The following is a 9996-nucleotide window of genomic DNA, read 5'->3' as shown; positions in this document are numbered from 1 at the left end:
GCGACTTGGATGAGCTGGTAGGAACGAGTTAGTATCTACTGTGTCTATCGCCTATCAGCTGGGATCCAGGGGCCTGAGCAATATCGTATTCTGTTCAGGGTCTGGAGATCAGCGGCCCAGGCTGGGGTTTCTGGGGCAGGTGAAGACTCAAGGCCCCTGGAAAAGCTGGTCCAGGGGTCCAAATGCCCTGGGCCTCCCCAGAGCCGATCATGACCACACTCTTGCGGCTGTTGCTGGGTCTCAGCCTGGGCTGCACCGGAGCAGGTAAGGACACTCCTTCCTGGGACCTGCTTTCTCTGCTCTCTTTCGGGGGGAGGGGGTTCAGGTTTATTACTGAATGTGGGCACCCCAGACTAGTTTGTCTCCCTGTTATATGCTTCAATAACACTCGCCCTGTCCCTCTGTAGCAATTTTAAGAGTACTGTAGTTAAGCTATGTAACTATTTGTATGATATAGCTGCTCTGCTGGAATGCAGGCAGGGACCACATCCGTCTTGTCTGCTGCGTCCCCGCCCCGTCCCACGGTGCCTGGCACACAGCCAGCGCTTCCTAAACGTGCACGGAGTGACTATTTAATAACAGCCAGCACAGGATAAGGCTGACTCTTTTTCCCTGGACCCCTCTTCTCACTTAATAACGTGCCTCACGGAAGGTCTTTTATAAATCATCGTTTTTGAACATGCCAATAATCTTGAGCCACTCCTGTCCCCATACTTAGTTTCTCATAGAGAAGAAAGGGGTTCTAAACACACCTCTGCTACTACCATCTCGTTCCTTAATCGGGGCTCCCGGGGACTCCAGTACCTGAGCTTGGTCAGTAGGTGCTACCTGAGGCTGGAAACCTGTGCCCGGCTCCCTGGGTGTCCCTGAGCCTGGTCTCCTACCTGCCCCCTTTCTCTGGCTCCTGCAGGTGGCTTTGTGGCCCACGTGGAAAGCACCTGTCTGCTGGACGATGACGGGACTCCCCAGGATTTCATGTATTGTATCTCCTTCAACAAAGATTTGCTGACCTGCTGGGATCCACAGCAGAGAGCAATGGCCCCTTGTGAATTTGGGGTGCTGAATGGCTTGGCTGTTTACCTCTCAAGTTACCTCAACAACCAGAATGAGCTGGTCCAGCGCTTGTCTGACGGGCTCAACAACTGTGCCAAACTCACACAGCCCTTTTGGACACAGCTGACCCACAGGACACGTAAGGAGAGAGGGGTGCAGAGGGGCTGTTAGGAAGCACCGTGAGGCCAGCGGTTTGAGAATGGGGCAGAAAAAAAAAGGCAGAAAATGTGCGGACCTAGTTGTAGAAAGAGGGAGCATTGGCCATAAAGGGGGCGTTAGGTGGTTGGGAGGGGTGGAGCGGAATAAAGGAGAGAAGGTGATGTCTGAGCCTGCAAGGACCTCTTGCGGGGCCAGTCTGCAGGCTTGCTCCTAGACACGCACCTCAGGAGGCAGAGGCCCCTCCCACCAGGGGGTGTGTCCAAATAACCGGACCAGCTTTCCCGAACCTACATGCCTTCAGTCCCAGGAGCTGAAGGTCTAGGTCTGGGATGGACCCAGGCGTGGGGATGCTTGGAAAGCCTCCGACGATGTAGGCTCCTCTCACCCTTAGTCCCTTGCATTGAGGATGACTTGAGGTTGGTGGAAGGAAACTTGATCTTCCCAGGACGGAGTGTTGTGTCCTGAGGTGCGGTGTGGTTCCTGACCCACCTTTCTTAGAATTGCCTGGGGAACCCTTGACAGCCCTGCCGACCCACGGACTGAAAATATCTGGGGATGCAGGCTAGGGAATCTGCATTTTTACACAATTTCTTGGATTTTGTTTAAAAAGCATCAAGATGGAAGCAAGTAGGAGGGTCACCTAGGAGAATAAACTAGTAAAAGAAAAAGTAACATTAACAATCTCATTAATTTGAACTATATTTATCCAATTATTTTTTAGGTGAGGGGAAGGGAGGTAGTGAGACAGACTCCCGTATACGCCTTGACTGAGATCTGCCTGACAACCCCATCTGGGGCCGATGCTCAAGTACCAAGCTATTTTTAGTGCCTGAGGCTGGTGCACTCCAATAGTGCTATCTTCAATGCCTGGGACCACACTTGAACCAATTGAGCCATGGCTGCGAGGAGTGGTGGGAGAGAGAAAAGGGAGAAGGAGGGGTGGAGAAGTAGATGGTCCCTCCTCATGTGTGTCCTGACCAGGGATCGAACCTGGGACATCCATACAACACGCCAATGCTCTATCCACTGAGCCAATGACTGGAGTCTACTTACCCAAATTTAAGAGGGTCCTGAGTTAGGCTTATTCCCTTAAGGACTTTATTTAGCAAATTAATTTCTTATGTGAGGTTTGAGGATGGAAGTCTTTTTCTACCTTTCCATAAACCCCAGCTGACCACTCTGGACAGCTGTTAGCCTGTGTGCTGGGGGGAAATACAGTGACTGCTGAGACAGCCTGCAGCTCACACCCAGCTTCTACTTACCGTGATCAAGCATAATTTTGGAGAAGAAGAAAAGGGAGGGGCCGTGAAGAAGAGAGAGAAAAGAAAGAGACCCTCAGGAGTACTTTCTGGTTCCTTATTTTCAAAGGGATGTGCATTGACCTGGAGTGGGAGTAGGGAGGGTGGCGATCCGTCAAAATTCAGGAAGAATCAGAGAAGGAAGGAAGCCAGGTGGAAAAAAGGCCCTCCCTCCCTCGTGACCACGTTTTCCTCTCTGCAGGGCCACCGTCTGTGCAGGTGGCCAAAACCGCTCCTTTTAACACGAGGGAGTCCGTGATGCTGGCCTGCTACGTGTGGGGCTTCTACCCCGCGGACGTGACCATCACGTGGAGGAGGAACGGGCAGCTCCTCCCCCCTCATGGCAGTGCCCACAAGATCGCCCAGCCCAATGGAGACTGGACATACCAGACCCGGTCCTATCTGGCCACCACCCCCTCCTTCGGGGACACCTACACCTGTGAGGTGGAGCACGCTGGGTCTCCCGAGCCCATCCGTCAGGACTGGAGTAAGTGCGTGGCGCGAGGGAGGAAGCAGCGTCCAGGCCCAGAGCTACTGCCAGCCGGTGGTTGGAAAGGAACGCAGATATTTCAGATATTTCGGCAGAGGGAGTGAGGTGTGGAGAGGTCCGTGGTGCAGGTAGAGAGGGAGATGCCCAGAATGAGAAGCGGGTCTGGAGGGTGTATGAGTGGAGATGGGGCGATGGGGTGGCAGGAAGGGAAAGTTAGCTCTTGTTGTTGTTGTTGCAATGGTGATGCGGTTGATGCCACATGCCTGTCCGGGGGTGGGAGGGGAGCATGACTGTCCTGAAAAGAGGATGTAGATTTCAGAACCCCAAATCATGATACAATATTCGAGGGTCCTCAGATTTCAACTCTGGTGTCGTCAGGTCAGGAATGGGAACCGGAGAAAACGAAGAAGAAGGTTATGGAAGAGAGAGGACTCTCTCCTGGCGGGGGGCAATGCTGAATTTGGGCTGCTGCTCTGTCAGGGAGGAAAATCCATGGCTGGCCGACGCGTGGGCGTGCAGGCCTGGCGGGTAATGAACAAGTAACCTAGCATGATTGCTCAAACCCCAAGATGGAAAGCAGTTAAGAGAACTGAGAGAAGTTAACACACAGACTTGGGGATTCTTGGGAAAGAGAAGAGGAAGAAATGAGGAAGGGGAAGGGTGTCTACACAGGGCCAGGGAGCAGGATCCCAGACGGGCTGCTCAGACCAGACGTCCCCCTGTGGGGAGCGTGTGTCCTGCTGGGCAACGTAATCTGGGGAGGAGGGCCGAAGGCACTCCTGGGGCCCCACTGTGTTGCAGAGGGAGGGCAGTGAGTCCCTAGTGACATCTCTGAGGAATAAACTCTGGTGGAAGTACTGCCTTCCCGGCCTTTTCCTGGGGCGCCGGGGAGGGACTGTGGGCAGGGTCGGGGGCGGGGGCTGCCTCTCTCCTACTTGAGTGGAAGGAGTCCTCTCCCATTTCTCCATCGGGAAAGACAGGATTTGGGGCAGGTTTAAATTTATACCTTACTCTGTGGTGGGAGGGATTCACAGAGCAAGGTAGGGAAGGGCGTGAGGAGCAGAGAGCGGAACCCACAGGCTCTGCTGAGCTCTCTGGGGGAAGTCTCCTCCACAGCCCACCCACTGTGTCTCCTTCACGGAATCCAGGAGGGACAGGGTCTAGAGCAGGATCAGCTCTAAGATTGTGAAGTGGGGTGCAGACGGGATCTGGGCGCACACACGGACAGTCTGGATGTGGACAGGGAAGAGACACATAATCATGGACTAGAGCCACCGGAAGTTAGGAAAGGCGGAAAGACGTCTCAATAGGAGGAAAAACTCAAACAGAGCGAGGAAGGGAGCAAACATTGTCACCAGGGGGTCAATCAATGAAGAAGGCGATGAGGAGCCCTTTATGCTTTGGTGAGGGTGCTTTTGGGGTGAAGAAAGAAAGTAGGGTGCCTTGCGAGGCCCCATCGTATTAGAGGAACTGGAAGCTGGGGTGCTAACTCCAGGGGGTCCCCCGGGGTTACTCTAGGAATAGAGATTCACAGGGTGGGAGTTCTGAGGAGTGAGTTGGTGCGAACTAGACCCTAGGGCAGGGGTCCCCAAACTACAGCCCGCGGGCCACATGCGGCCCCCTGAGGCCATTTATCCGGCCCCCCGCCGCAATTCTGGAAGGGGCATCTCTTTCATTGGTGGTCAGTGAGAGGAGCCTAGTTCCCATTGAAATACTGGTCAGTTTGTTGATTTAAATTTACTTGTTCTTTATTTTAAATATTGTATTTGTTCCCGTTTTGTTTTTTTACTTTAAAAAAAGATATGTGCAGTGTGCATAGGGATTTGTCCATAGATTTTTTTATAGCCCGGCCCTCCAACGGTCTGAGGAACAGTGAACTGGCCCCCTGTGTAAAAAGTTTGGGGACCCCTGCCCTAAGGGTTGGGATAAAGCACCTTTGAGTCTGCTAGGTAGAGGCGGAAGTAAGTACATTGCTCTTGGAGGGAGCAGCAGAGATGGGTTCTAGGGAGTCTCTTTAGTTTGTTTTTTGTTTTGTTTTTGCAGCCCCTGGGCTGTCCTGGGTGCAGACAGTGAAGGTGTCTGTGTCTGTAGCGACTCTGGGCCTGGGCCTCTTCATCCTCTTCCTCGGTTTGCTCAGCAGGCGGAGAGCTGGCTCCTCCGGTGAGTGACCCTCCTGAGCGGCTGTCGGCACTGTCAGCCCCAGGCTCCGCCCCCTTTCTGTCTGTGATTGCTTCTCCCATCGCCACCTCGCCACCTCGCTTGCTGTGATTAATGCCAGCTCCCCCCCCCCCCCCCAAAGACTGTCCTCTAATCAAATACTTTCCTTTCCTAGGTTATACTGCCCTCCCTGGGTCTACTTATCCAGCAGGTAACCTCTGTGTTGGTCTGTTTGCCTACTGCTCCTGGGTTTCAGCTAATGGTGCTCATTGGAGGGATGAACTTCCACCAGGATGGGGCCAAGAGCATGATTTATGACACTATTGCTGGGATAGGAGCAAGAAAGAGGAATACCTCCCCCCCCCCCACACACACACTGCCTTCTACCCAATGAGTGTCTACAGGGAGGAGGCTGCAGGCGGCTCCAGGATTTTCCATATCACTGTATTCAGGGCTGTGGCATGATGGTTAGAGAGACAAGTGACGGGGTCGAGTTGGTTTGAAGCCCTGTTATCTCCTTTTCATTTCTTCTGCAGGTCAGCACGTGTCCTAGAGGCACGGTTCTACAACTTCCCTCCAGGGGAGAAGGAGAGGCAGACTCGGAGTAACGCTGCTGTGCCCTCCAACGTCCTCACACCCTCCAGTGCTTCGTGGACCCCGGGGGTTCTCCGTCCACTTCTCCTCCCCACGGAAACCTTAGGAATTTGGGGGACTCGTTTCTGGGAATATTCCCTAACCACGTGATTGTCTAAGGTTACATTGCCCTGGCGAACGTCATCTGGGGAGGAAGGCCGAAGGCACTCCTGGGGCCCCACTGTGACACAGAGGGAGGTCAGTGAGTCCCTGGTGACATCTCTGAGGAATAAACTCTGGTGGAAGTACTGCCTTCCCAGCCTTTTCCTGGGGCGCCGGGGAGGAACTGTGGGCAGGGTCAGGGGCGGGGGCTGCCTCTCTCCTATTTGAGTGGAAGGAGTCCTCTCCCATTTCTCCATCGAGAAAGACAGGATTTGGGGCAGGTTTAAATTTATACCTTACTCTGTGGTGGGAGGGATTCACAGAGCAAGGTAGGGTCAGGGACTAACAGCCTATCTCACTTACTTCATAATGGAACCCCTGAGGATGCAGGAGTGCATACTTGTAAATTATAGGTAAGAACGTGGCGTGGCACAAAAGCAAGCCGCAAGACTGACATGATTACCAGTCACCTTTCCGGGCCAGGAGTCGTACCAGGTGCTTTAGGTGCGTTATTTCATTGGAGGCTCTCACCAGGACCCTGACACAGACGCTCGGAGAGTCAGGGTCCAGGGGGCGGAGCTTAAGTTCAGATCTCAGTTCCGGCCGGTTGCTTCTCCCTCGGCCTAAGTGGGGAAAGGAGTGTACGTAGCCGGAGTGCCCATGAGGACCCAGCCCTGCGCTGAGACCTTTATGCTTGTGTCGCGCGTTAACCCCGCCAGGAACAAGACTGTCTCCCTCCACCTCTCCACCTCGCACACACGGAGCCAGTGAGGGTCAGACAGGTTCGATAACTTGTCCAAGTTCAAAGAACACATTCTTTACAGGGTGTTTGTCTACCTGAGCCAGAAGTCACTAGCTGGCTCTATTCTAAGCCCCCCCCCCCCCCCTCCCGCGTGCTGGTGAGCACCCACAGGCTCTTTCTACCCCAATCCCAAGGGACAGCCACTGCTGGAGCGACTTCAAACTGCAGAAGCCCGGTGCTGTCTGTGTCCAGGGAAGGGCGACACCTGCTGGACAGAGAACGCTGGGCTGTGGAACTGTTCTTGGAATTACAGTTGGCTTCTGGAATTCAGGCAAAAAAGAAAGAAAAAAAAAAAAAAAAGAAAAGAAAAGAAAAGAAAGAAAGAAACAGAAATGGGCCCTGGCCCGTTGGCTCGATGGTAGAGCGTCCTGGGTTTGATCCCCCATCAGGGCACACATGAGAAGCAACCATCTGCTTCTCTCTCCCCGCCTCTTCCTCTCTCTCTTCTTTCTCACTTCCCTCTTGCAGCCAGTGGCTTGACTGGTTTCAGCGTCAGCCCTGGATACTAAGGATGGCTGTTGATCCAGGCATTGGCCTCAGGCACTAAAAATAGCTCGGTTGATTTGAGCATCAGCTAGATGGGGTTGCTGAGTGGATTCTGGTTGAGGACGTATACAGGAGTCTGTCTATCTCCCCTCCTCTTACTTAAAAAACAAACGGACAAACACCCAGAAATGATGATGAGAGAGGAACTTAGGCTAACAGAGAACTTTGGAGGGGGCACATGGTTGACAGAGGATGTTTGGGTGGGGGTATCTATATAGGAACACATAGGATCGGAATCTGATTAATTCGGGAAAGGGTCAGGAGGCTGTGAGATCCCCCTGTGTGCTGCTGTCCACTATTGTGGGTGGGAGGGTGAGTGGGAGGGGTGGTCATGGGGTCCCTAGGTCCCTTCACCCTTGAACAGTTTCTATGCTGTTGGGGGCCTGCAAAGGAGTGGGTGTAGCAACGTTCACACAGACTTGGTGTCCAAAATAAGTGCCCAGTGTCTGTCCAGCCAGTGCCTTGACCTCCACACCCACGGTTTCCCCCAGAAGGACCCTTGTGCTCGGGGCTTCGGGTCTAAACAGCATTTCCTGAGGAAGTCAGCGGGTCAGGAAAGTGCTCCTGAACTCAAAACGGTTATTCTCTGAGAGAGGCCCTGACGGGAGGAAGGGGAGGGGGCCCGTGCGGAGCTCATCGGGAAATGGAGGCTCAGAAATTTGTCTCCATAAACTGTGTCAGTTTTATGTTTCATTTTAAGTTTTTATATAGCGTTTCCTTAATTAGTTTGGGCATCATGTAAACGACTCTGGGTGTTCTCGAATAACTTCCTGTCTGAAGTCTTGTCGTGTTGTTTCATTTTCCATTTTCCACTCACTGTTCTTGTTTTTGTTTGTTTGACAAAGCAAATTCCGTCTGAAATTCTGGTCTAGTCCGGGGGTGGGGCTCTGGTCTCGTCTGAGCCTGGCTGGTTTTGAGGAAGGTGCACATCGGAAGGGTTGGATCTGGTCACAGCGGTGGGAAGCCAAGTGGTGGGACTCCCCAGGGGACAGAAGCTAAGTGGACAACTTCCTCTGGAGATTCCCTCCCGTGCAGGCTTTCCTCTGCCCACACCTTGAGGGTTTTGCTTGATAGGAAAGGCTGTCCCCATCCAGATGGGGAGCAGGAAACAGTGCCCCGTAGGTCTGCGGGGACCCAGGGTGCCAGATGATACAACAGGGAGAAAAAGGAGGGTGCACGTGTCATTACACAGGGGAGTGACCGGTGCCTGGTAGGGAGGAGGAGGAGGGGTAACAGCGGCCAGCTCCAGGGCTGCGTGGGGACAGGAGAATGTGGACCATAATGAAATGCCAGAAAGGGGCGTGTGTGTGTGTGTGTGTGTGTGTGTGTCAGAGAGAGAGAGAGAGAGAGAGAGAGAGAGAGAGAGAGAGTTGGGTTTGGGGCTATCTAATCCATGTGGCACAACACACAGTCCTCTCCCTTCAATGTCTTGCTTGTTTTGAAAGCTGGCCTTGGAGCTGGAGTTGACTTTGAAGGTCATGTCCCCCGCTCCCCGCGTGTAGGAGAACTGGCTGTGTGTCCGGGAGCACGCACAGTGCAGGGAGAATCTTTAACCCTGGGAGCGATACCCCTGCTTTAGAGAAATGTGTTGACTTCAAGTTTGGGGTCTTTCTTTGGACCATTAACAAGCAATGGGGGACGAAGCCCACCCGTCCAGCGGGGGCGGGGGCGGGGTGGGGCGGGCCCTGGGCGTGTTTCCTGGGGGGGAGCACACTCCTGTGTCCAGGTTCTCCCCGCTTCCACACTCACACACACATTCGTGTGAGAGACAGAGACAAGGGTTGGCACTCAATCTCACTGTTTATTTAGGAAAATTATATTTGGGTCATTGTCCTAAGTAATTCTTCTGTTTCCAAAGTCAAATTGGGGACATCAGATGACAGACGAGGGTGGAGTCTAACGCCATCCCCACTTTGGTTTTGAGTGGAGGAGAGCCCTCACACCGCCTGGGGCTGCCTGCCACCCCTCAGCCAGACCAGTCCCGGGGGCTGCAGAGAGAGGAGAGGCCCCAGACCCACAGAGCGCTCACTGGCCCTCCCGAGCCCTCCTGTCTCTCTTCTCCATCGCACCTGAGGCTTTCCCAGGACCCCTGGCCAGACTGGGTGGGCCAGTAACTGATGAAGAAATAAATGGCTTTCATTGTATCAGGACCACAACAGAAAAGAGGGCACCCACAGGCATGTAAGGCCGGCTCAAGGAGAGTCCATTGACAAGAAAGCGTCTCCAGGGACGGGTGACGGCTGGTACCCTGACCTGCGGCAGCAGCTGGGCTCCCACGGCCCCACCGCCTGAAGGGACAAGGGGCTGGAGGGGCCATCTGCTCAGCAGGGCAGCAAGCTCTACAGACTCAGCCCCTTGCCACAGCGACTCCCTCCAGACCAGGGACGCAGCCAGTCCAAGGTGACCTCACAGGCAGGGAGCCAAGGGAACAGAAACCCTGACCTTGCCCTCCCCTGCGCTGAAGCAAGGCGTTCGGGGGCGGTGGTGTCCTCCAGGCCAGCACCGGGCAGTCACCAGGGCGGAGGAGTGTGTCCAGAAGGACGGCTGGAGGACAGTTGGCACATTTGCAATATGAAGGAAAGAAACCAAGGTCAGAGGAAAGGATACAAAATGTGGGCTTCCTTCGGCCTCGGACAAGGATGAGACCTCAGTGGCAGGAAACTTTCTGCTGGTGGCCTGGGGGGACACGTTCCTGGTTCTCCCCACCCCCCAGGTTCGTGTAACGCATTGTGTCCTTCCTTCCTTCCCTCCCTTCC

General features: G+C 54.1%; 1 protein-coding gene across 1 annotated transcript; it reads left to right on the top strand.

Moving 5' to 3' along the window:
* Window positions 1-6036, top strand: LOC136389631 (HLA class II histocompatibility antigen, DM beta chain). Its single transcript, XM_066361474.1, has 6 exons — window positions 1-264; window positions 911-1192; window positions 2713-2997; window positions 5044-5160; window positions 5333-5368; window positions 5694-6036. The coding sequence occupies exons 1-6, from the start codon at window positions 183-185 to the stop codon at window positions 5708-5710; spliced, it is 819 nt and encodes a 272-aa protein (XP_066217571.1). The 5' UTR covers window positions 1-182; the 3' UTR covers window positions 5711-6036.
* The last annotated feature ends 3960 nt before the right edge of the window (window positions 6037-9996 follow it).

Source organism: Saccopteryx leptura, chromosome 1 (assembly GCF_036850995.1).
Source record: "Saccopteryx leptura isolate mSacLep1 chromosome 1, mSacLep1_pri_phased_curated, whole genome shotgun sequence".
NCBI classification, from domain to species: domain Eukaryota; kingdom Metazoa; phylum Chordata; class Mammalia; order Chiroptera; family Emballonuridae; genus Saccopteryx; species Saccopteryx leptura.
The sequence above is the reverse complement of the archived record's forward strand: the minus strand, read 5'-3'. Positions and strand labels throughout refer to the sequence as shown.

Coding starts and splice junctions, on each gene's coding strand:
- LOC136389631 (XM_066361474.1), top strand. CDS start 183: ATGCCCTGGGCCTCCCCAGAGCCGATCATGACCACACTCTTGCGGCTG. Junction 1,193..2,712: donor ACAGCTGACCCACAGGACAC/GTAAGGAGAGAG, acceptor TCCTCTCTGCAG/GGCCACCGTCTGTGCAGGTG. Junction 5,161..5,332: donor GCGGAGAGCTGGCTCCTCCG/GTGAGTGACCCT, acceptor TTCCTTTCCTAG/GTTATACTGCCCTCCCTGGG.